This window comes from Copadichromis virginalis, linkage group LG5, assembly GCF_057382275.1.
Source record: "Copadichromis virginalis isolate Kocher_CV1m ecotype Utaka linkage group LG5, C_Virginalis_male_GT1.1, whole genome shotgun sequence".
Taxonomy (NCBI): Eukaryota; Metazoa; Chordata; class Actinopteri; order Cichliformes; family Cichlidae; genus Copadichromis; species Copadichromis virginalis.
The window spans coordinates 2,126,844-2,153,896 of record NC_140622.1 but is presented as its reverse complement, the minus strand read 5'-3'; the positions used below and the strand labels follow the sequence as shown (position 1 = coordinate 2,153,896).

Sequence of the window (27,053 nt, the reverse complement as noted above, 5' to 3'; positions counted from 1 at the left end):
ATGTTGTTCCCTGTGTGCTTTCCCTTTGTGACTCTCACCCCCTGTGTGCCCCTCTATGTATTCATGAGCCCTTGTCCCCTTTCGTGTTTTATTCCATGTTTTCCCCAGCCTGTTATGTCTGTGTTCTCCCCGTGCTCTCTCCTCCTGTCTGAACCTCTGTGTACTTCCTGTTTTACTTTGACAGTCTCTCGTCAGTATGCGTCATGTTGTGTTCACTCCTGCCCTGTCTCATTATGATTATCTGTGTCAGCTGTGTTCCCCGTGTGCTCCCACTTCCCTCGTTAACCCTCTGTGTATTTATGTCTGCGTCTCCCTCAGTTCTGTGTTGTAGTCTCCCTCATAGCTGCGTGGATTTCCCTGTGTCTCTCTGCAAGTGTTAGTTTTTGTTCCCAGTTTAAGTTTTGTATTTCTTGTGATCTGCCTTCCAGCATTAAAGCTGTGATTTTGAGTTTATCCCCTGAGTCCGTGAGTTTGCATTCTGGGTCCTCATCCTGCCTGCCACGCAGCGACCATGACAGAGATGAATTGCAGAATGGCAGATAGAGACAAAATACTGTTAATCTGACTGTCTGCAGGTTTTACACGCAGTTACTGTCCCTCCATTTACAAAGCCAGAGGCGTCACAGTGTCATTATTTTACATGTAGTTGTTTTTTTCCTGTGTAATAATATTCAACGTTGCTGTCAATACATTTTTCAAAAACATGTCTCTCTGTGCAAAAATGGGTTCAAAAACATAAACAGCTGTGGGATCCTGTTTTTCCGTGATTTAGACAGGGGGAACAAAGTGTAGCAGGATCAGCCTGATATTATTTGTATCCCGCTGTAACTTTACTGTATACAGAGCAAACATCTCCAAAATGTCAGGAGCAGTTAGTCATTACAACAAGTGTTTGTGAACTAAAAATCAAGAATGTGGGATCCTGTTTGTCTGTGATTTGAACAGCCCAGTGCATGCTCCCAACGCAGCGGAGACCTACCTCAGCACTTGTGCAGGTGAAACCAAAGGGCAGATTTGCTTCACCATATTTTCTAGTCTTTGGCTTAGAATGAAGTTGGTTTGGAAACATATATAGCGATGCTTCATCTCCTGCTTTGCGTTTTGTGGGCGCCCCGTGCTAGCAGTGTCCAAGCGGTTTTTTTTGGGGGGGGGGGTTTCCCCTTTTTTCCCCTTGCAATGGCTCTGCGCCCCCCTTAGGGGGCGGGCCCCACACTTTGGGAAGCTCTGGTGTAGGTCATCTACTAACTGGAAAGTTGGTGATTCAATCCCTGGCTGCTCCTACATGCGAAAGTATACTTGGCCAAGATACTGAACCACAGATTTCACTCTAGTATGGTCACTGGAGTGAAAATAGGAAAGAAAAGTGCTTGTGTGGATGAATGAATGAATGAATGAATGAATGAATGAATGAATGAATGAATGAGCCATGTCGCATAAAGTTCTTTGAGTGCTTGAGTAGAGTAAAGAGCACTACATAAGGACCAGCCCATTTACAACTGGATATAATTACTGTTCCAGTGTGTTTTCTTGTGAAACACATGATTTGTGATTAAATGTTTCTACAGCAGTGTATCTAACGTGTATCTAATGATGTAAGATTTGGTTAAGCACATAACTGTACTGACTTAGCCTTAAACCAGAGAAGCAGCTAAAAGCACCCAAGGAAGAAGGAGAGTTCAGCTAACTAAATGAAGTTTACATCAAGTGAGTGGACCTTTATTTTGAACAAAGACTGTGTGTGTGTGTGTGTGTGTGTGTGTGTGTGTGTGTGTGTGTGTGCGCGCGCGCCCCTTCCCTAACTTGAAGGCTGATTGGTTGGGTGTTGTCAAGGAGATGACTGGACACGAGAGGATAAGGTTCAACTCGAATAACAAAGTAACAGAAGAGAGCAGCACACCGCTAAACAGACAGTCACACTCTTGCATGCTGCACTTTCTATTTTGGACAAATGTGACAAATTTAGGTTAAAGTGACTCTGTTAACCTGTGAACTGACTGAACCCTCCTCTGCTTTTCACGTTCGTATCCCAGTTTGGATAATGGAGAGCTGCAATCAGCGGGTGTTCACACTGCTGCTCCTGCTGCGCTGCTTCATGAGTCTCTCCACCTCGTCCATCGACACCAGTAAGTTTTTAACACCCGGATACAACTGTGTGAAATACTCCACAAACTCAACTAAAAGAGGCTTGGTGCACGTGTGTGTGCTGTATTTCTCTGTGCACAACGCTCTGATTGCGCTAAATATGTGAGAGTCAAAGTAACAAAACAAAGACATGCAATCATTTTTAAAATCTCTGTGTGTGTGTTAACAAGGTTTTTCCAAAGACACCAGCAACACATTTCAAATAAACCAGGCCAAGTTTATTTGTTAGTATTTCTACTAATTACTTCAAAAACATGAGAGGCTGAGACGTTCTAGTGCTTCAGTGTGTGCTCAGGCTGTACTGCTGTCCATAAAGTAGAAATCACTGACTAGGCTCAGGAACACTGACCCTGTATATCACACACGTTTTGCCTTCTACATAACTTCTGTTGAACTAAAGGTCTATGAAGACAGTGCCCAACAAAATTCGGCTTGTAATCACAAACAAGTGTCACAGTCCACCGTGTCCATTTCACAGTTTGCCTGTCCAAAGCCTGAAACGTCCCGCATGCAGAAGTTGCATTACTAGAAGGGGGAGATAATATATTTATAATATATATAAGTCGGTAGGAGGGATGGGTACCGGTGTCCGGTGCCATGATGGCACCGGTTCTGACATAAACGGTAGTAACCAGACCGAAAAGCAGCGCACATTTCGGTGCTTTATTTCGGTGCTTTTTTTCCTGAGCTGTGATACACTTCTAGCCAATCATTTTACGTTTCCGAGGATAGTAGGCGGGTCCAGGTACGTACGTTCTTTTAGAGCAGAGCTACAGATTAAAAATGCCCAAGGCGAAAGTCTGGCTGTACTTCACAGCAAAATATGCAAACTCAGCAGCAACAAGTGCTTTAAGCTGATACTGTGATACTGTCAAAGGAGGTAACACCTCAAATCCGATGAAACACCTGGCGACGCATAGCGTTTTTTTTTTTAAAAGCCCAGAAATGCGCCGTATTTGATAGCTTGCTGCGAGACCTCACACCGAGCACATCTACTGCGGGTGTGGTGCCTGTTATCGGACCCGGAGTTAGCAACATCCCCCAAAAACACGAAGAGGAGAGTCCTGGCCCCTAGCCCTGCCAGTGTAGCAGAAATGATGAGGATGATGATGCAGCAGCAGCCGTTCTTCTCTGCGTGAGTAGCTTCATGTTGTTCTTGTAATTTACGTTGAGTAGGCTAACCACATTATTACATTAATGCATGTAAGGTGAACTAGCAAACACCGTCGTAGTTACATGCGGCTGTCTTCTTGTTTGATGGCAGATACTCCCTTCACCCTGGCCAAAAAGGCTAAAATGACCAAAGAAAAAGTGGAAAACAGTTAAACATGAGAGGTTTTTGGACAAAGTTGGTGTTTTTTCCATTGTTTAAGCACTGCTTCCAGCCAAGAGTGATGCCATATATGCCCTATAGCTGCAGAAAAGGCTAACATTGTTATCTTTTTACAAAAAAACAGCTGAACATGAGAGGTTTTTGGACCAATTTTGTGTTCTCCATTCTTTAAGCACCGGCACCGTTTCAAAAGTACCGATTTGGCACCGGTATCAGATAAAACCTAAACGATACCCATCCCTAGTCGGTAGTGAGATAAACATGTATGATGTACACTCCAGAGTCCTTCATCACTAGAAACAATTAAGCTAGGCTGCTAACATGTATTTGCTTGTAAATGTGTTCTGTGTCTTAATAAATTAATTATTGTACATGAAATATACAGATGGGAGCCAAATTCAAGAGCAAACCTAGACCAGACCTCTAAAGTAAGGAGATGTGATGGCTGATGTTGTTATACCTAAGGGTTTGTCTTACTTATGCTCACACCATATGAGACCAAATATTTTAATTGTGGGAGAAATTTAAAAGGTCAAAGTGGGACATGACCAGTAGCGTGATGGAGAATGACCGAGCTAAGATCCTGTGGGACTTCCAGATACAGAAGAATTGGTTCTTATACAGGACTTTTCTACTCTGAGCACTCTATACAACTCGTTCATTCACCCAATCACGCAAGCTAAGTTGTTAAGTGCTCCCTATCTAACATTCACACTCAGAGAGCAACATGGGAACCACTAACCTTCCAGTTAGTAGCTGACCTGCTCTACCACCTGAGCTACAACCACCCCGGACAAAATGGTGGTGGCTAACCAACCAGACATAGTGGTGGTGGACCAACTGAAGAAGACGGCCGTAGTGATAGATGTAGCAATACTGAATGACGGCAACATCAGGAAGTAGTAACACGAGAAGCTGGAGAAATACCAAGGGCTCTAGAAGATGTGGAGGATGAAGGTAGCAGTGGTGGCAATCGGAGCGCTTGGTGCAGTGACTCCCAAGCAAGGCGAATGGCTCCAGCAGATTACAGGAACAACATCAACAACATTGTCGAAGACCCAAGCTTGCAGCATGAAAAACAAAAGTTTGATGCTGATGCTTTGGTGCCTGCTTCCTGAACTGACACTGGGAGCTGGTTCCACCACAGGTGATGGTCCTGGTTGAAGATTCACTGAACTCAGAGTGCCTCCACACTCACCAGAATTCAGTCTAATAGAAAATATTCAGATTTGGTGGAATGGGAGATTTTGAACACACACAGTGGGATGCCTTCTACATCCGGGTGTCCCCAAACCACCACCCACCTGCTCTTGGATAAAGGACTTCTTGGTCAACAGACCCCAGCCGGTGAAGCTCGGCCCTCACCTCTCTTCCCCTCACACTCTCAGTCCTGAAACTGGGAAAATGGTGTGCATCAAACAACCTGACACTTAACGTCACCAAGACCAAGGAACTCATCCTGCACTTCAGGTGGAACAGAACTGCCTCTGCCCCCCTGTACATCAACGGAGAAAGTGTAGAGCGAGTGGAGTCCTTCAAATTCCTTGGCGTCCACATCTCTGCAGACCTCTCCTGGTCAACTAACACCACGGCGCTAGTCAAGATGGCCCAGCAGCGGCTACACATCCTAAGGGTGCTTGCACAAAAAGTAATCAGTTCTCTGCCTGTCTGTCTCTGTCATCCAGTACTGTATTGTGTATTTATATTTATATTAAGTGTATAGTTAAATTATTGTATAGTCTTTATAATGTGCTAAGGTACCCATGCACTTTTCTAGAGCTGTTTCTAATCTTCTTATACTATGTATAATGACAATAAAGGCTTTCAATTTAATTAAATAGTGTCGCTAACAAAGTGGCCAGTGAGTGTATTTCTGTTGTTTGTATGTGTTCTTGAGTGCTTGTACAGCTTAGGCACTGGACAAGCACTGTTGACTGGTTGTTGGTTGCTCCAGTCTGCAGGCCAAATATCCTTGAGCAAATTACTAACCCTAAGTTGCTCTCCAAAGCATCCATCAGTGTATGAGTGTGTGTGAATATTACGTAGAGAGAAAAAGTGCATGTTGTCTAAAACACTGAGTGCTCTGGGAGAGTAGAAAAGGACTATATAAGAATGGGTCAAATGACCTTTTTTAACCTCTAGGAACTCATGAAAGCTGCCCAAGAAAAAAAACAATTACTAAACTACAAAGGTTATCAAATCAAATCTAAATATAACCTGTGAGCATTGTGAATAACCCCTCGTCTGTCAGCTCAACAAATAGACTTAATTTACAATACATTTTTGAGAGATGAATTGAATTTTCAACCTGCAAAATTCTTTAGTGAGGCCTCTGTACCTTCTGGTCACCCGTGCATTGGATGTTATCCTCTCCAGGTCTTGTATTTACTTAGGCCATGTGGAGGGGATGAGCTGTTTCCCACCAACAGGGGCTCATGTGCCCTAGGACATTCAAGTTGCCATGGAAACAAAGCTAATAAACTTCAGGGGTGGTCATAAATTTCCTCATTATTTGGCCTGTGGCCCAGAGGGAAGGGGCCATGGGTGACAGTGTGGAGGCTGCCGGAGCCTGCTTTTAGATAAGCTGCGTCTTAGACGTTGGTCCCACGGTAGATTTAGCAGACCAGGTCTACAATGTTATGATATGTGTGTCCTCCGAGGATTTGCTCTTCAGATGTGGTTTAACTAACTCTGACCTATCAGGCTAAAATGGTCCTGTTCCTTGTCAGCCAGCTATTTTTCTGCCAAGGGTGTTGTTTTGACCTCCTTGGCATTTTAATAATTCTGTAACTCTGTTAAATTAAAACCACATTATGTTATTTTTCATGACTTTTGTTTAAATGGGCTTATTTAGCAAATATTGAATTTTTGGGTGTATGGGATCAAAAGGAAAAAAGTCACGACAACTTCTACCTAGAACCACCATTTAAACCTGTCCTGCATGAATTATGACACCATCAATCAGGATTTGAAAAAAGATTTTTGAGCTTAATTTTTTTTTAATTTACTTTTCAAAGAGTTTTTTTTACAAGTACACTGGCTGACCAGTGGGTGGCAGGGTATGGAGTGACACATCAGTGTGTAGTGATTTATGTGCAAGTATACCATCAACACTGACACAAATACAAGAAAACCACCTATAAATACCTGTCTACTGTAGTGAGCACTGTGTGTGAAAGGGTTAATGTAACACCAGACTGGTTAGCACACATTTTTTGCGCACATTTTGAGTTGAAGATTGATAAAAACATCCCAGAGCTAGCCAGAGATGACTGAAAAACATGGTAGCACCAGAGATACTCTGCATAGACCCAATAAGGAAGAAAAAAAACAGAAAAGAAGAAGGAATTCAAATTTTAGTCAAGTGTAAACCAAAAAGCTGGTATCTTGGGTTGGTAATTGTGAACAAAATGGTATTCAGGTGGAAGCCTTCATCTCGTTTGCAAATCCATATCTGTGCTGATGTGCAAACGTTAGTTTCATTTTTTTTAAAAAAGACACTACTGAATTCTTTTGGTTTGTAAGAACATTAAACAATGAAGTCAGAGTTGCACAGTTTACAGAGAATGGGAACGCGAAAATATTCAGCAAGCTGAAATTTGTTGGCTGACGTTACACGACAATAGCTTTAAAATGAAAGGAAGGCAACATAAACTCAAACAACCATAATGGTTCGAAATACTTTAAAATACTGTGAAAAAAAAAACCCCAAAAGCAACACAACTCAAAAACACAGAGTGTGTTCAGGTTAGCCCATTTTTAATAAAGAGAAATTGATCAAAGTAACCTTTTAAAAAAATCTGTAACAACCTTGCTTTGACTGTGTAATATGTGGGAAGTTAGTCTCTTGTTTTTTTTCTTCCCTGTCAGTGAATGTGGTAGATTTCTGTGGCCAGACAATCCAAGGTGACGGTATGATCATCAACTCACACCAGGAATCCAAGAAGTACTACTTTGTGATCATGGGGACTGATTGCCACCTGACAATGCAGGCCAGCTCTCCCAAAGACAAGGTCCAGTTCCATTTCCGCTTCTTCCTGGTTTACAGCTTGCTTAGAGTGGCCCCCCTGAGTCCTGCGCCTGTCTTGCCAGAGTCTCTGTCCCCCCACGGTTCTGCCCCTCTCAGCCCCAGATCGCAGTCTACCTCTGGTGAAAACTCAGAAGATCCGTGTCATGCCGGCTCTTACGTTCAGTTCTATGATGGTCGGGACACAACCTCGCCTCTCTTGGGGCCTCCTCTTTGTGGGAAGAGCCCACCCCGACCAGTGCTGTCCACAGGAAACTACCTGACCCTGAGGCTGGTGACCAGGGGGACTCAGCCTCGAGTTGACTTTGTGGGGGACTTCACCTCCTTCAGACTGGGTAAGAAAAACACGGTAAAGGTTATGACAATGTGTTTGAAAGTCAGTCTTTAGCTAAGAAACAGGAGACCTTTAATCAAACACATACTTTAGGAAAGTTCTGCTTTGTTTTACTTCAAATTCAAATTCAAATTTTATTTGTCACGTACACAGTCATACACAGTACGATATGTAGTGAAATGCTTGGACAACTGCTCGTGACCTAAAGAAAACAAAAAAGGAAAAGGCTATGAATAAGATAGGAAATAAATATGAAAAATTAAAAAGGGTAAATTTAACTAGGAAGGAATAAAATATAAATTAAGGTTAAAAATGAAATAACTGTACAACACAAATTAGAATGAAGGGTAAATTTAACTGGGAAAGAATAAGATAAAATATATAAATTAAAGTTGAAAATAAAATAACTGTACAACAAAATACACAATATAGAACTATATAAGAATGTATGAAGAAATATAAATAAATATATACACAATAACAGCAGCTGTACAAGTATTAACTGGAAATGAAGAATATAGTGACCAGTGTTGTGCAATCCACATTACTTGAAGGTCAGCTGAAGTTAAAAGCGAAAACCCACAGCGATGACAGAAGAAGCTTATAAGAAACTGGAATAACACGTCTTGTATTTTATTGTAACATTTTATTTTGCAGATACAAAATGTCACTGGAGATTTAACAGGATAGACAGATGCTGCATCATTTAAAGTCAGTGTTAATTTAATTTGAGAAGTAGCGCTGGGGGCTTTTGGCCTACTACTCCTTGCAGAAACTCTCTAAATCCTTTAGGTGTCGTTGCTGCAACTTGGCAACTCAAAACGGGAGCTCTGTCCACAGATTTCCTACAGGACTGAGGTCTGGAGACTGGCTAGGTCACTCCTGCAACTTGTGCAGGTCTGCAGGGTTGTCACTGACAGCTCTTTGATTTTACCCATAGTAGTGCTGAGGTTGGAATGGAGAAAATCGGTTCTGTGAGCAGGTGTGATTTCTTTTTTTTTGCCTGTCCGGTTTGGTTCCTTAGCCATCAGAATTGATATCTGAAAGCCAACAAAGGCACCCAATGGATTTACTTTTCCAAGTGGATCATCACGGCCTTGCCGTTTTAGTCCATTTGATCAACCCTTGTTGTTATTATTTATTTTATTTTATTTTCAGTTGTTACAGACGGGACAGACATGGCTGGGGGATAGGAAAGGAAGAAAGAGAGATGAAGGAACAGAAAAACAGAGGGGAAGAGGGACAGTGAGAAAGTAAACTTAAAAAGAAAAAAAATCTCCCAGATCACCTGTTGAGAGAAAAAAAAAGAAAAAAAGAGAAAACAAGCAAAAAAAAGAGAGCAACATAATAAGTGTAAATAACAGTAAATACTAAATATTAAATGTTTTTGTGCAGCACGCAGGACCGACAGCACACAGTGTGCTTTGAGGTAGCAGCCAAGAAAAGTGTAGCTTGTCTGAACACCCGTGTGGATCAGTGCGCTTGTTTTCAAAAGGTTTCTCCATGTAATGATCTGCTAGAGGGTGTAGGGAGCCATAGCCCTGTCCCCCAGGGCATGAAGCATGCATGGAGGAGATCCAGGCCCCAGACATCCAGAGGCTCCAGAGTGCGAGAGCCCAAGGAGGTCCACTTTAAGGGCAACCATGCCACCCTCCTGAGAAGATTTGAGGAGAGCCCCAGACGAGAGAACTCCCGGCAGCCACAGAGCAGAAGCCAGAGGGAGCTGCAGTGGCGTGCCCGCGGGCTCTGCCGGCAGCCAGCTGTGCCAGAGTGAACCGAGCCGTAGGCCCAGAAGCCGGAGGGCCCCCCAATCCCCGGAAGAGGCCCGACCAAGCCATGGGCACCAGGACCCGCCAAGCGGCCACCAGGAGTGAGCCGGTACATACATGAGCGCCCAGCCCTGGACACCACCTAGACCCAGGAGATGTAACCCTTTCCCCTGAGGTGGAGACAAGCATACCGCTCCCGGCTCTGCAGCAGCCGGGAGGCCCTGCATCACAGACCCCAATTGGACGGCCAACTCCTCCTCCCAGCCTCTGCGTCCCAATGGCTAACAGAGAACGGGGGGGTGTGAAGACCCCATACCTCCCTCCTCCCACTCATGTGTAGTGTTGCTGCGTGCTGTTCCCAAGTGCATTTAAAACACGGGAGGGCATGGTGCTGCTGGCAAAGAACAGCAGGTGTCAGCACGGCCCCTCTCGAGAACCCTCAATGTCTACATGCATTTAAAATCAAGAGGCGGCCACCAGCACCAGAGGTGAGGTTCAATACACAGACCGTCCCCCACCCCCAAGCCCCTATATGTGTGTGTTATGAGAGTGTGAGTAATGCGGATGTCTAGGTTGTGGAATAAAATTGAGGCGCAGGCGGCCAGAAGGGGACAGAGGGGACACAGCAGGTGTGATTTCTAGACATGAAGAGCTGAGATCAGGAGTAGCTGTAATTGATTTACTGATTTGTTCCTATGTATGTGCCATTGTAATGTATGGGCACAGCCAGTCTGTGGGCTGATATTTGGTGAAAGAAAAGAGAGAGACTGGTCATTTCTGTTTAAAACTTACAAATTCAACAGGGCATCAGAAGTATTCCCCCCAGTGCACACTGCTGAATAGTGCAAAAGTTCATATTTAAATTCTTAAACAGTGATGTAGATTGTATTCAGAGTAGTTGTAAAAGCAATGAGAAGTCTTTTGTTTTAATATTAGTTGTTGGCAGATCACTGGAAATAGACCAACGTTTTTTAGGGTTTGCCAAGTTTTCCACTCAGGCCTTTTATATAAGTGCTGTTTTGTTTCTTTGGGGATATTTATTTGATATCTCCCTTTGAGGTAGCAGCAAGGGATCAATTCATTATCCCGCCTCACTGTATCTGCAGCTAGACTTTGTGACTCTGTGTCAGCAATACGTGGAGGCTTTACATTTGCAGATTTCTGTTTGCCATACCTCAGGAAGGCCAGAAAGTAATTTCTTCAAATTTGGTAGATATATTCATTCTTGTCCTTACCACATCTTCCATTATAAAATGGACCAGAACCAGAACACAGGGCATCTTTCTTCAGGAGACAACACTTTGATTTCTTGTCAAGCTGAGTTTGTTGTCGCTTGTTCAGGTGTTTATTGTGTCTTTCAGTTTCCACATAACACTGAGTAGAGATGTGAAAACAGATTATTTTGCTCAGTGTACATTGGTGCTGTTTGTGGTAAAAGAACGTCTTCGGTATGGTTTGAAGTTTGAAAAAGTTTTGTGTCTAACATTAGTTTTGTGTCATGCAGCAGACACGTAGATTTATATTTAAAAACAAATCATCTGTATACTTTTGTGCACGTGGCTTAATAAGTTCATCTGCATGTTTTCAGTGGGAGAAACGTTTTGTCATCATCCAAGTGACTTCCTAAACGTAAAGAGCAGTGTGTGAGTGATACACTGTGGCTGTGGTTTCATGGTCAGAGTAAGGTTACACCAGGTGGAGCAGAGAAACATGTGAATTTAGATGATGATGCTGAGATTCATTGACTGAATTCCACCATCATATCAACTTTATACCACCTAGAAAAACAGACAGCATAAACAGTGTGCTGTCAGTGTGGAGGATGGAAATCAGCCAGGACAACTCAGGAAACATCTGCTCACATCTGGTTGATTTAAGTTGTGTACATCCACAAAGAGCAGCAGGTCAGCTGATCACAGCCTGTACACTAAGAAAATCTACTGCAGCTCTTAGTAGAAATTATTGAGAGTTATGATTATTTTCCCCACACTGAGCCACTAAGACCAATTATAGGGTTCCACACCCGCTGAATCCACTTTAACCTCTGACTGTACACATTTTCTGTTTTGTTTTGGGGGGGTTTCAGTTTCACAAAAATAGAAACATCCTCAAAAGAGGGTTTAAATTTATTGATGTCTTTATTATCCAGGTGAGTAAATCCCAAAAAGTTTATTCTGTTCATCTGGACGTAGCATTTTCAGTGGGAGAAATGTTTGCTCATCATCAGGTGACTTCTTCAGTCTCACCTGACTGCAGGTTTCAACCTTATAAACAGGACATTTGCATAATGACTGAAACCAGTACCACTGAAGGAACACTGATCATTAATATGCAAATTCTCATGACTATATATCAACAACCACTGATGTCTGTGAAGGTTCTCAGTCATCCAGGTCATCATAGTCAAAGGAGCTTGCAAAGAAAAGCGTCTGGACTTCTTTAAGTTGCTTGAAGACGTTTCACCTCTCATCCGAGAAGCTTCTTCAGTTCTAAGGTCAAATGGTGGAGAGTCCCAGATATAAACCTAGTGGGAGTTTCCCCCCACAGAGGGACAAAAGGACCCCCTGATGATCCTCTAATCGCCTGAGCCAAGGTGTGAAACTGGGTGTGGGTCCCAATCAGCCAGAGTTTCGGGTGAGTTCATTGTGAAACCTGGCCCCACCTTATCAAATCAAATCAAATCAAATCACTTTTATTGTCACATCACATGTGCAGGTACATTGGTACAGCACATGTGAGTGAAATTCTTGTGTGCGAGCTTCACAAGCAACAGAGTTGTGCAAAATACAATAATGTAAACAGGCAAAATACAAGAATGGCTACATCTGAAACTAATAAATATATGTACAATATATAATAGTATATGCATTTCTGGATGTGTATACTAAATATTTTTCTACGTGTGTGTGTGTGTGTGTGTGTGTGTGTGTGTGTGTGTGTGTGTGTGTGTGTGTGTGTGTGTACACATATTTTACAAATTAAATAGAGTAAATAATAAATAAAATATATAAAATATACAGAGTTGAGACATGTGCAAAACAGTGGCATTACTGTACAGTGTGGAGTGCATAATGTTGAAGTTCCAGTAGTGAAGCTGAGGTGTCTATGACGTGTTCAGCAGTCTGATGGCCTGATGGAAAAAGCTGTCTCTCAGTCTGCTGGTACGGGACCGGATGCTGCAGAACCTCCTTCCTGATGGAAGTAGTCTGAACAGTTTATGGCTGGGGTGACTGGAGTCCTTGATGATCCTCCCCGCTTTCCTCAGGCACCGCTTCCTGTAGATGTCTTGGAGGGAGGGAAGCTCACCTCCAATTATCCGTTCAGAGCACCGCACTACTCGCTGGAGAGCTTTGCAGTTGTAGGCGGTGCTGTTGCCATACCAGGTGGTGATGCATCCAGTGAGGATGCTCTCAATGGCACAGTGATAGAAGGTCCTGAGGATGCGGGGGCTCATGCCGAATCTTTTCAGTCTCCTGAGAAAGAAGAGGCGCTGCTGCGCCTTCTTCACTGTTTTGTTTGTGTGTACTGACCACGTAAGATCCTCAGCCAGATGTACGCCAAGGAACCGGAAGCTGCTCACTCTCTCCACAGCAGCGCCGTTGATGGTGATGGGGGTGTGTACTTCTCTGCACCTCCGGAAGTCCACTATCAACTCCTTTGTCTTTGCGACGTTGAGGGTGAGATGGTTGTCTTGACACCAGTGGGTCAGGGCGCTGACCTCCTCCCTGTAAGCCGTCTCATCACCGTTGGTGATAAGACCCACCACTGTAGTGTCGTCCGCAAACTTCACAATGATGTTGGAGCTGTTAGTGGCTGTGCAGTCGTAGGTGTAGAGTGAGTACAGGAGAGGGCTCAGTACACACCCCTGTGGAGCACCAGTGTTCAGTGTGATGGGGGATGAGGTGATGCTGCCCAGTCTGACCACCTGGCGTCTGTCAGACAGGAAGCTAAGGATCCAGCTGCAGAGGGAGCTGCTCGGTCCTAGATCCTGCAGTTTCCTGTCCAGCTTCGAGGGAACGATGGTATTGAATGCTGAGCTGTAATCTACAAACAGCATTCTCACATACGTGTCTCTCTTCTCCAGGTGTGACAGGGCAGTGTGTAGTGTCAGGGCTATGGCATCATCAGTGGACCTGTTGTGGCGGTATGCGAACTGTAGAGGGTCCAGTGAGTCGGGTAGTGCAGAGCAGATGAAGTCCCTGACCATCTTCTCGAAGCATTTGCTTACGATGGGGGTCAGGACTACAGGTCGCCAGTCGTTCAATGAGGAGATGGTGGAGGATTTGGGTACAGGGACGATGGTGGCCATTTTGAAGCAGGCTGGGACTACAGACAGAGAGAGGGAAAGGTTGAAGATGTGCGTGAACACTCCAGCCAGCTGAGCCGCGCATGACTTGAGGACGCGGCCGTGAATCCCGTCCGGACCAGTAGCTTTGCGTGCGTTCACCTTCCTGAAGCACTTCCGCACATCCTCCTCAGACACAGTGTGCGCACTGACGTCATCCGCGGTGCGCACACTGTCCGGTCTCATGGTGTTCGCTGTGTCGAATCTAGCGTAGAATACGTTTAGATCCTCACACAGAGAGGCCGTGGTCTGCGGTGTGCTGGTTTTCCCTCTAAAGTCTGCGATCGTGTTTAGTCCCTGCCACATCCTCCGAGGGTTGTCAAACTGTTGCTCCACCCTGTCCCTGTACTCACGTTTGGCTGCTTTGATCGTCTTCCGGAGTTGGTAATGTGCGTGTTTGTAGTCCGATGTGTATCATGCAAATTCCTGAGATCAGATGGCCCTTTAGATGCAGATGGACAGCTGAGTCTTGTCCTGTGGAGGTGGCTTCTCTATGTTGTGCCATGCACTTGTGAAGTTTGCACTTTCCATCTGCATCTAAAGGTCAAAGGTCACTCTTTCGAGGATGCCAATGTTCACATTTTGGACAGAGAGGACAGATGGTTTGAAAGAGGAGTGAAAGAAGCATCTATGTCCACTGTGAGCGACCATCTTTGAACAGAGGCGGGGCTTACGACACCAACTCTCTGCCATCTATAATCCAGTTTTGAGATCCTTCCCAGACGCCTTAATGCCCACTCACATCCTGGGCCATCTGACCTCAGGAATTCGCATGATAAGGTGGGGCCAGGTTTCACAATGAACTCACCCGAAACTCTGGCTGATTGGGACCCACACCCAGTTTCACACCTTGGCTCAGGCGATTAGAGGATCATCAGGGGGTCCTTTTGTCCCTCTGTGGGGGGAAACTCCCACTAGGTTTATATCTGGGACTCTCCACCATTTGACCTTAGAACTGAAGAAGCTTCTCGGATGAGAGGTGAAACGTCTTCAAGCAACTTAAAGAAGTCCAGACGCTTTTCTTTGAAAGCTCCTTTGACAACAACCACTGATCAATGATCCTTGAGTCATGATCAGTGACCATGGGAAACCTGGTCATTGATCCACTCTTTGTGGATGTACACGACTTAAATCAATGTGGAAATCAATTTACTGACTGGTGGAATTCAGTCAGTGAATCTTAGCATCATCAGCAAAATTCACATGAATCGCTGCTACACTTGATGTAACCTTACTCTGACCATGAAACTACAGCCATAGTGTATCAGTCACACACTGTTCTTTACTTTAAACCCATCACACTACAACTAACTAACCTGTTTATCCTGCAGAGGATTTTAATGCAGCCTTTGAATAACACACTTAGTTTGACTCAGTTTGTTTTGCAGCATGTTTCTCAATGTGATAAAACATAATGTCACATAGACTTAATATCTGATTAAAAACACGAGGACCTACATGGAAGCTTTAAATTCCCAGTCTATCAAGCAATACTGAGCATCCTTCCCTTTAAATCCAAGCTCTCTTCTTCCTCTCCTGTCCTTCTGTCTTAGTCTTTGGCCATGGAGAAAGACATTACCATATGGCCAGAGGGTGCCTCTCAGCAGCTGCAGGACTGTTTTGACAGGACTAACTGGGATATCTTTGAACATCAGGAATTCAATTCAATTTTATTTACACAGCGCCAAATCACAACAACAGTCGCCACAAGGCACTTTATACTGTAAGGTAGACCCTACAATAATACATAGAGAGAATAACCCAACAATCATATGACCCCCTATGAGCAGCACTTTGGCAACAGTGGGAAGGAAAAACTCCCTTTTAACAGGAAGAAACCTCCGGCAGAACCAGGCTCAGAGAGGGGCGGGGCCATCTGCTGTGATTGGTTGGGGTGAGAGAAGGAAGACAGGATAAAGACATGCTGTGGAAGAGAGACAGAGGTTAATAACAGATATGATTCAATGCAGAGAGGTCTGTTAACACATAGTGAGTGAGAAAGGTGACTGGAAAGGAAAAACTCAATGCATCATGGGAATCCCCGGCAGCCTATGTCTATTGCAGCATAACTAAGGGAGGATTCAGGGTCACCTGGTCCAGCCATAACTATATGCTTTAGCAAAAAGGAAAGTTTGAAGCCTAATCTTGAAAGTAGAGATAGTGTCTGTCTCCTGAATCCAAACTGGAAGCTGGTTCCACAGAAGAGGGGCCTGAAAACTGAAGGCTCTGCCTCCCATTCTACTTTTAAATACTCTAGGAACAACAAGTAGGCCTGCAGAGCGAGAGCGAAGTGCTCTAATAGGGTGATATGGTACTACAAGGTCATTAAGATAAGATGGGGCCTGATTATTTAAGACCTTGTATGTGAGCAGCAGGATTTTGAATTCTGGATTTAACAGGAAGCCAAAACAGGAGAAATCTGCTCTCTCTTTCTAGTCCCTGTCAGGACTCTTGCTGCAGCATTTTGGATTAGCTGAAGGCTTTTCGGGGAGTTTTTAGGACTTCCTGATAATAATGAATTACAGTCGTCCAGCCTGGAAGTAATAAATGCATGAACTAGTTTTTCAGCGTCACTCTGAGACAGGATATTTCTAACTTTAGAGATGTTGCGCAAATGGAAGAACGCAGTCTTACATATTTGTTTAATATGTGCGTTGAAGGACATGTCCTGGTCAAAAATGACTCCAAGGTTCCTCACAGCGTTACTGGAGGCCAAGGTAATGCCATCCAGAGTAAGAATCTGGTTAGATACCATATTTCTAAGCTTTTCAGGGCCGAGTACAATAACCTCAGTTTAATCTGAATTAAGAAGCAGAAAGTTAGCGGCCATCCAGGTCTTTATGTCTTTAAGACATTCCTGCAGTTTAACTGTGTTATCTGGCTTCATGGACAGATAGAGCTGGGTGTCATCTGCATAGCAGTGTAAATGTATGCTATGTCTTCTAATGATGCTGCCTAAGGGAAGCATGTATAATGTAAACAGAATTGGTCCTAGCACTGAACCCTGTGGAACTCCATAATTAACCTCAGTGTGTGAAGAGGACTCTCCATTTACATGAACAAATTGGAGTCTATTAGATAGATATGATACAAACCACTGCAGCACAGTACCTGTAATACCTACAGCATGTTCTAATCGCTCTAATAGGATATTATGGTCGACAGTATCGAACGCTGCACTGAGGTCTAGCAGGACAAGCACAGAGATGAGTCCACTGTCAGAGGCCATAAGAAGATCATTTGTAACCTTCACTAAAGCTGTTTCTGTGCTGTGCTGAGCTCTGAAACCTGACTGAAACTCTTCAAATAAACCTCTGCAGATGATCTGTTAGCTGTTTGACAACTACTCTTTCAAGGATGTTTGATATGAAAGGAAGGTTGGAGATTGGCCTATAATTAGCTAAGACTGCTGGGTCTAGAGATGCTTTTTGAGTAAAGGTTTACTCCATGCTGCCGTAACACACCTGGAGCTATGTGTGGATGCTTTTCATGGATTACTGCTAAGCTTTTAACACCATTCTTCCACACAAACTGGTGGTTAAGCTACAGGACCTGGGGCTTCCATACAGCACCTGCATGTGGCTCAACAGCTTCCTCTCAGGCTGTAGACAGAGAGTGAGAGTTGGCCATCACACATCCTCAGCCCTGAGCCTCAGCACTGGCTCACAGAGACTGCTGGTGTCCTTCTACAGAGCCACCAACAGACACAGACCTATTGCATATGCATCTGGTACACTAGCTGCACCGTGGCTCAGAGAAAAGCACTCCAAAGGATCATTAACACCACCCAAAGGATCACTAGCTGCCCTCTCCCCACACTGGAAGATCTACACAATACCCACCGTCTTAAAAAAGCTGCTGCTACTAAAAAATGTCCATCACGCCACTCTTGAATTGATCTATGCGCTGACTGAAGCATGTATGTGGGAATGTATGTGAATGTGTGCTCATACTACTTTTATTAGCACTTTAAGTGTTTTATTTATTGATTTTATTGAATTTTATTGTTTTATTTATACTTTCACATTTTTATTTTTTATGCACTGATCGGGGACCACTTATAATGTGGTTGTACCTGTGACAATGACAATAAAGACATTCTGATTCTGATCTTTGAGTGAAGTTAGCTCTCTTTCATTTCTCTCCCTGTCAAATATGGCAGCTGGACCTTTAGCTGCAACACACTGAGGCTATGTCCACACATCATTTTCTCTCCATTTTGGCCTCCCACACTGAGACAGCGTTTTCCTCAAGGGAAAAACGCAGCGTTTTGAAAACGCTCTCGAAAACGCTGCCCCGGCGCAGTGTGGACACTAGAAAGCGCAGACTTTCTAAAACGATGACACATTTTAGTCATGTGATGCAGTCATGTGACCACTTAAAAAAAGATAGTGGAGTGCATTACAGCAGTTGTTTTGATTGCTCTCAATTTTGACAGCCCTAAAAAAGATTATTATCAGTTTGTACATGCTCCAGATAGCTTTACTTCAAATTCTTTCATTCCTACTCGCTTTTGCACCTGTGGACGCACAACTCTGTGAAAATGACTGAAAACGCTAGTGTGGACGCGGAGCGTTTTCAGACGAAAACGCCGTTTTCAAATCTATCTAGGCTAGTGTGAACGTAGCCTGAGAGACAAACTGCACACACACAGTTTGTGTTTGTTGAGTTGATAGAAACGCTGTGTTAGAAATTACCTCACACTTAAAAAGTATTACTCTCTTTATGTTGGCTCCTCTTCTGTAGGGCTAGCTAGATGCTGAAGTACCACAGCTTACAGACAGTTGCAGTCGTTCTAGTGCTGTGGCATAAACCAAACAAATTTGGCAAAATTCTAATCGGTTTGATGTTTGACGCATTCAACTCAAATCCATCAAACCAAAAGTAACAAGCCTGTCAGGGAGTAAAAGTAAAAAGCAGTCAGGAAATAAACTTCTCAAGTAAAGTACAGATACATGTTCTTAGGTAGAGTAAGGAAGTATTTGTACTTCGTACTTCCCACCTCTGACCGTACCTACCATACCTATTTTCTGTACAAGGTAGAAATCCATTGCATGCACTGAATGTGTGTGTCAGTATTCAGTGGCAGTAGTCTACCCACTACCAAAGTAATCCCTCTTTTTCACTTTCTTTGTTGTCTTCTTCTTCCTTCAGGTTTTAATCAATCAGATTGCAGCAATGAGCCTTACTTCACTTGCAGGAATGGAAAGTGCATCCCTCTGAGTTTGGTGTGTGATGAAAAAGGCATTGATAACTGTGGGGATGGAAGTGACCTGGAGGAAAACCTCACCACAGGCTGCAAAGGTCAGTTAGGCTGATACTTACTTAATTAGGAAATTTGAGGATTTTGGAATACTGTAAACAGTTTAAGAAATGTATTGTAAAGCTTACCAGTGAAACACCATTTGTAATATTTAATAGCTGACCCAAATCTGTCCTTCTTCAGAAGGTCAAATTTTACCTCCTGAACCTTCACCAGCAATAGCAACCCCTCCTCATCCCTTTCTGAGTCCACCCACTGTGCCCTTCCTGACACGTATGAACTGTGGTGCGCCGATTGGTCCTCCCAATCCTGAGTCGGTAGCAGGTACGTAAACTTGCAAAGACAGTGCTTACACCCTGCAGTCAGTTGGCTGCTAAATAACAAAATTCAGTTGCACTCAAGAGTAGTCCAATAAAATTTCTTCAGTCATTGTTTCCCAGAAGATCATTATCAGATGTGATGTGGCCAGTAGGGGTGACTGTGGAGGTGTCAGACTGTTTGAAAGCCTCGTTACAATTCTGGCACAATTGCTTTAAATGCTGCAGCTTTTACAAAGCCTCGCTTTGCCCAGCGCTACAGAGCTCTATCTAGAGGAGCAGACTGCTTGCTTTCAGTGGTCAGAATTTCATTCATGTGCTTAATTTATTGTGGAGAAGTAAGTTATAGCAAATATCTACAGAACAACATAATCATAGTCAAAGTGACCATTCAGTTGAAATAGTGGAGGGTTTTTTTAAAATATATTTTGGCCCTTTGTTCATATTCAGATATACTTTTAAGGAACTCTCTGCAGCAGGAACATAAAGAGAGGCTCTGAAGTGCTGATGGATGGTCAGGCAATCTGTGGTTTATGACTTTTTGTCACCGTTTGTTTGGTAGAGAACTCAATCGCAGGACTCAGAAGCTTAGGGAGAAGATGAAGGGTTTATTTGTGATATTGCACCAGGTGAAGATATATAAATATATACAATGGGATAAGAAAACACAGGGCTCGAGGGAGTCCAAGGCTGAGGGAAAGGTCTGAGGCAGGCACCAACATTAGTTCTTCTTTACTCCGTCCGTGACTCACTCAAGCAGTCTGATCTAAAACGCTCACCGTCACTCACACACATCCACAGAGTTCAAAGCGACAGGGGACACAGGCAGGGGATCTGGGAAGCCTGTACACAGGGGAAAATACGTCAGGGAGAAACTCTGAGAAATCTCAAGGAAAAGATGCTCAAGTGGCTGGGCTACACTGACACTATTCAGTACAACGATCCAGCGAGGAAGCAGTCGCCTGCCATCTTAAGTAGTCTGCCAGGTAATCACTCACAATGAGAAGCCAGAGTAGGATTAGCATGAATGAGCAACAGGTGTGCGTTGAAGGTGGGTGCAGAGGTGGGGGAGCAAGGTCCAGCTCTGCCCTGGTGGGAGAGGCGAAGGCAAAAAAAAACACACCACACCGGATCCTGAGATTCGTGACACTTTTTTTATGAATGGATGATCAATGGGCAGGACATTTCCAAGTCCATGGACCCTGTTGGGTATCACTGAATTGTTGACTATTGTTTTTTTGTGAGGTGGAGCTTCCCCACCACACACATAAATGAATGTACTTTTTCACTGCTGCTGTTTATTTAATTATGACTGTCATTTCCGATACAAATAACTATACTTTGTTTTAACTCTAGACTCCCCTGCCTCTTTGTCCCTGTTGGTTCTCTACATCATCATGGGCATGGTGACAGGTGGCATAGTGCTCTGCTGGTGCTTCTGGTCACCTGGCTGCTTCATGTGGCGAGTTAGCGCCTGTCGCTTCTTACCCTGCTGCAACTCAGCCTGTGCCTCATGCCAGTTGTGCACTCACAGCTGTATCCGCAATAAGGAGCACCGACCGGGAAAAGTCACTCCACACACACATGCCAGTGGCACACCGATGGGGACCGCGGTGGTTACTACAGCAGGTGTGTAAAGCAGCAGGACTGTCCAACAGGTCACGATTGGTACACAGAGATATGGCATGGACATGAATCATGAAGGCTGAGTGGTGTGTGACGATGTGTGAGACTCTGGCATGGACAGATCTGATGGAGTCGATTAAATGTGTTTTAAATGTAATCACACAGGTGGTGTTGTTTATGTTACTATGAGAAGATAAAGCAGGATAGAATTTATATCTGCAATTTAGTATGAAAGTATGTGATCAGTGTTTAGTCATATACATGCTATTTTCACTCTGTCTTTGAAGTAACTGTTTAGTCATGCTGTGAAAATATACCACATGTCCACAAAGTATGCTGAGGTCATATACTGAAGAAACAGCAGTGGAGTGGCCCACCTGGTGACAACAGCTGTTTGTCCCTTTGAAAAATTCACTTTTCACTCTCCATGCTGACATACTGTGGGGGAACATAACTAATCCATCCCCTGATAAATTTGTAATGTTTCTCAGTTCCAAAGAAATGAACAGTCTCTAATAAAACCCAGGAAACCACATAACAAACGCTATAAATTGATTTGGATTTCATTAAGTGAAATTCGTGGTGAACCTGTCCAATGCAGCCAGAATACTGCTTCCCACAGATTGGTTGTGTGCCCATGTACCACACAGATCCTAATCAGTCAATGAATTAATCAATCAGAGACTGCTAACCTCAACTCATTATTTGTATAAAGCACTTCTGTCTGCAGAACCAGTTCCTTCATTCCGACCTATCGACCACAAAGGGTAAGACCAAATAGCTGATAAAGGAAGTCAGGGACACAATTGTAGACCTGCACAAGGCTTGAATGGCCTATAAAACCATCAGCAAGTACTAAGTCCTGTTTCTCTTGGGAATCAAATAAGGAAAATTGTGTTCGTTAAGTTAGTTCTTTGATGTAACAATGCTTCTTGGCAATAAATCTAATAACTCTAAAAGGCTGTGTGTATGATGCCACATTTTTAAGGAAACAGCATTTGTATTTGTGTTGTCTCTTTATTTTGAACATGTTAAAATAGTATAACAACATCAACAACAGAGAAAAAGGAGACAAACAAACAAAGAAAAACAAAAGCAAAACAAAACAATAATAATTAGAAATTATAAATAATATGTTTAAAAAGCAGCTGGAAGAAGTGTAAGCTTATTTAATCCCACCCCTTCTCCCTCCTTTAGTAACTAATAGGCTACACCTTTTCTCCCTGTCCATTGTAAATTCTTCCGTACAATTTGTTACATGTATTTGCTTTTATAACTGTAGTAACACGTCAAAAGGCTACTTTTACATTTACAGATATATATACTTATGTAAACATACTTGTGCACCCACACATACACATCCCTGTTGTGAAACTAATGGGGGAGAACACCAGATCAGAGCCTTTCCTCCTCCCTGCACTTTGCAAAAACCATAGTTTTGAACCTCTGTTTAAACTGAGTCATGCTTCAGTTCTTCACTCAGTCTGTTCCACAGCTTTATTCCACACACAGAGATGCAAAAGCCTTTAAGTGTTGTTTGAACACAGGGATGTTTTACATTTATTTCCCCCCCCCCTAACTGTATCCCTCTACTCTTTTAGAAAACATTTTGAGAATATTGTCAGGAAGTGGGCTGTTTATTGCTTTATATATAATTTGTACAGTGAGAAAATGAACCGGATCAGTGAATTCTATAACCAGTATTATGGATTATCCTTATGGCCCTTTTTGCAAAATGAATATTGATGATAGCAAAAACTTAAAAGCACCAAACAGCTTATTCAGCTATTGTCTCCTATTTGGTCTCTTTTCATTGGTCTGGATGGTTGAAGTCTGAAAAGAAAAAAAGAGACTCCACGTGCTCCCAGTACCTGCGTTTGGTATCTCTCATCGCACGCTGCATGCCATATGAGCCGCTCAAATCGCCAGTGGTGAGACCCACGTTGTAGGAGGCGGTCCTGGCGTTCATTGCAGTGCGGATCGATCTGTCCACCCACGGTTTCTGGTTCGGGAATGTGGTGAGTCTCGCAGTGGGGATAATCTCCTCCGCTAGCATATTGACGAAGCATACTGCTACTTCCGTAAACTCGTTGATGTCGACTGGGGCATGCTCTGAACATGTCCCAGTCGACATTGTTGAGTGCGTCCTGCAGCGTAGCTTCTGATTGGGCAGACCAACGTTTCACCTCCCTCGTGGTTACTTCTTCCCTCCGTATGTTTTGTTTATACTGGGGAATGAGGAAGATGGCGTTCAAAACGTTCCAGTGCAAATGCCCCTGACAGTGAAGGGCAGTCACGGCAGGCCTCCAGCAGCCCTCTGACACTGGAGAATGGCTCTGTGCAGTCTGTTCAGGATTGTCTGGATAGAGAGCCATCGGCCACATCATCCTGGAAGCCCTGATTACCAATTTGAAGATTGGCTATGGTTCCTAAAAGCTGATAGGTGTGGAAATGGGATTCTTATGTTGTTGTCTTCTTTGGACACCAGGGCCCTATTTCAGGAAGCCGGTTTAGAAAACTCAGAGTGAAAAACGATACTCAGGGTTGAGTAACCCCGAACTGTCCAACTCGGAATATTCGGTTTCAGAAAGGCTGATAACAATTAGTTCAGTCAACGCGGAGTTGCTTTAACCCCAAGTTAAGCGCGCGCACGAGGATACATAAAGCCCTGATTAGTGGAGCACAGATTAAGCGAGTCACCATGGAGACGGAGGGAAAGAAGGCGCGGTCAATGTATTTCACAGCGCTTGAGGCTGAAATTCCGATGGCAGCATATGCCGATAACATGCAAATTTTGCGGAAAAAAAGTAACACAGGCTCAGCTGCAAAAGAAAGGGAGCATGCATGGCAAAACATAGCCGACAGAGTCAATGCGTGAGTGTTAATTTAAACGTTGATCGAGGGATTTCCACCCATTTAACACGTTATTTTATTATATTTTATTTTGTATTTTATACATTTGATTTTGTGACGTGATGTGAGCGCAGGTGCAACCCAACAGGCCCCAAACGTTCCTGGCAGCAAGTAAAAATGAAATATAAAAATATAGTCCAAACAGGTAAGGTGTAATTGTATTATGAGCCATAGTGCTTGGTCTGTTTGTCCGATGTAAATCAATTGCAGTTAGAGGCTACATTAATTTCCCCTCTGTAAGCACTTATTGAAATTATCTGAGCACATTACAAGTACATATTTGCTTACTCTGTATGCTCAAATGTGACCCGTTATAGCCAACAGAAAAAAAGCGGAGGCCCGAAAAACAGGTGGGGGTCCTCCACCACCACCACTCACAGAGCCTGGCCACTTGGCTTCCACATTTGTGATAATGTTGGCAGCATCATATATGATCTTCACAGTGCAGAGAACACAAATTAGCATCCATTACGATAATGAAATAATTTGTTAGTGTGAAATGCTACAGGGAACTATGTACCTGCACATTAATGCTGTGGAAAGACTTCCTGTTCACATAGTCTCCTTCATTTACTGAAGGAGCAATGATTGGAATGTGAGTGCCATCTATACAGCCAATCACGCCTGGGAACCGTGAGAATAAATGTAAAATTTAAGTAGTAGTCCAAGTATCACCACATCATGAATTAAGTTTCGTTCATCCTGCTACCTGCAATTTTGTGGCATCCCTCTTTGATAAATCTTGTGGGTCTATGACCGGGGAACACCACAAACGAGTACAGGAGACGTTTCAGTGCAACTGTAACATTCCTGACTGCCCGACAGACGGTAGCCTTGGAAACGTGCTCAGCATCACCAATATTATACAGAAAGCTCCCGTTTGCAAAAAACCGAAGTGCAATACAAATAATCTGCACAGAACTGAGAGAATGTCCGCGATGTGTCACATGAGCAATATTAGGCCTGAGGATGTTATTCAAAAAAATTATAGATTGTGCTGAAAAACGGTAACGTTCACACAGGAAATCATCAGGAAATGATAAAATGTCCGAACGCGCTCTAATCACTCTCTCCCGGCGGAGAGCTCTGCGGAGAATTTGGGCTTCAACATCTACTGGCTCTTCAAGGAAGGAGCACGCCATGTCTGACACTTCCTACAGTCAGGTTTCCGACAAAGAGGCGGAGAAGGTCAGGGTTAGTTGAAGTAAACCTGCTAGGGGGCAGGTTAGCTTCACGGAGTGTGTCGTCATAGTGACTCACTCAGAATTAATCTAAACTCGCTTTGTGAAAACGAAAACCCAGAGTTTTCGTTAACTCAGGGTTTACTTACTCAGAGTTTGCACTAAACTGGCTTCCTGAAATAGGGCCCTGCTTCACAGTCTGTCTCTGACATCCCCCATTATATGGAAGTTGAACTTCATTTTGGAGATGGTTCTAGGGATCATTCCAAATAATGCTGCAATTTGGTTTTGTGGAACACCAGCTTGAACTTGTCCAATGACAGGGCCCTATCCAGTCAAAGATGGGACAGACGGACAAACACCAGCTGACCACTTTAGCAGGGTTCATGTTTGAATGCTGCAGGCATCAATCAGGCACCTGACTGTCAGCACCTGTGATACCAGCAGCTCAAAACAAGGCTCATTAGCAGAATAGGTTGTTTGGGATTGACAGGGAAGATTTGTAAGTTTTGCATGAGTGTGACCCACATACTTAACTCTGCTGCTGCTCAAACCATAAATGCGTTTTCCTTACAAATGTGGCACCTTTTAAGGGAAAAGGGGCTTTTCCCAGATTAAATGCAAATAAGCATTGTTCAAACAAACTATGATTAAGTGACCCTGACCAGATGATGTTTTGGCCTTTCTCTCTCTGACTTGCTTGTTTACCTTTGTCTGTATGTTTAAAACTTTATATAAAGTAGAGGCTAGAAGGACTTTGTTTGGTCTAAAACTTAAAGGCAAGAATTTATTATTCATTTGCTAATAAAAGATGTTGTTGGTAACTTACTTATATTTATTTCATCTGGTTCCAGTTTCCATACATAACATGTATGTGTGACGAGGTGCAGCTAGACTGTACAATACAGGAGGTATGTAACCGAAAGGCTTTCACTTTGGTTCTATTTAATTCCATTTGATTTTAATTATATAGCATCAAATCACAACAACATTTGCTTCAAAGTGCTTTATATTGTAAGGTAAAGACCCTAGAATTGTCAAGAACCATAGTTCTAACACGCAAGCTGGACCCAGAAGCAAACACAGTACGCAGGAAATGCACGCAGAATAAACTTTATTTCTTAACTAAAGGTGACCCGGAATAACCAAAGGGAAATGTTAGAACAGAAGAGACCGGGAGATAAACGATTCGGGACCGTGGGAGGCTGCAACAGAAAAGGGAGAGCGTTACTGGGGAGCAGGGAAAAGACAGCATACAACAGGGTAGACCTATTTATCTTGCGATCGGGGCCAGATGGTGGAGACCGGAGGGAGGAGTAAGTGTCTGCGGGAGAGGATTCCAAGGCGACGGAGAGGATGATGACAGGTTGTTTATCTGAACTCCAGGAGGACAGGCAGGTGAAGGCTCGAATACGCCAGACAATAACCACTGAATGGTGACTGACGGACTGATGTGGACCAGCCGGCCGTGTGGGGTTAAATAGTCCTCCTGATGATCGCCTGGAATGGGATGCAGGTGTGAAGACGACAGCCACACCCGTAGGCGTGGGCATCCCCACCGCTCCTCAGACACCGAGCCGCGGCCCATGACAAGAATAATACAAAGAGAAACAGAGAAAACTCCAACAATCAAATGACTGCCTTTGAGCAAGCACTTTGGTGACAATCAGAAGAGAAAACCTTCTTTTAACAGGAACAAACTTCCGGCAGGACCAGGCTCAGGAGGGGGGGGCCATCTGCTGCGACCGGTTGGGTTGAGGAGTGTGATAAGACTTGACCTTCGCGGCTAAAGAAGTGCAGGAG

General features: G+C 43.7%; 1 protein-coding gene across 1 annotated transcript; it reads left to right on the top strand.

The window, feature by feature from the left end:
• The first annotated feature begins 1,896 nt into the window (after positions 1-1,896).
• On the top strand, positions 1,897-23,992 carry ldlrad2 (low density lipoprotein receptor class A domain containing 2). Its single transcript, XM_085455565.1, has 5 exons — positions 1,897-2,123; positions 7,346-7,837; positions 19,105-19,254; positions 19,397-19,537; positions 20,887-23,992. The coding sequence occupies exons 1-5, from the start codon at positions 2,039-2,041 to the stop codon at positions 21,165-21,167; spliced, it is 1,149 nt and encodes a 382-aa protein (XP_085311691.1). The 5' UTR covers positions 1,897-2,038; the 3' UTR covers positions 21,168-23,992.
• The last annotated feature ends 3,061 nt before the right edge of the window (positions 23,993-27,053 follow it).

Excerpts from the sequence above, each read along its gene's own strand:
- ldlrad2 (XM_085455565.1), top strand. The coding sequence starts at position 2,039 with ATGGAGAGCTGCAATCAGCGGGTGTTCACACTGCTGCTCCTGCTGCGC. Across the intron at positions 2,124-7,345 it reads CACCTCGTCCATCGACACCA|TGAATGTGGTAGATTTCTGT; the intron begins GTAAGTTTTTAA and ends CTTCCCTGTCAG. Across the intron at positions 19,255-19,396 it reads CCTCACCACAGGCTGCAAAG|AAGGTCAAATTTTACCTCCT; the intron begins GTCAGTTAGGCT and ends GTCCTTCTTCAG.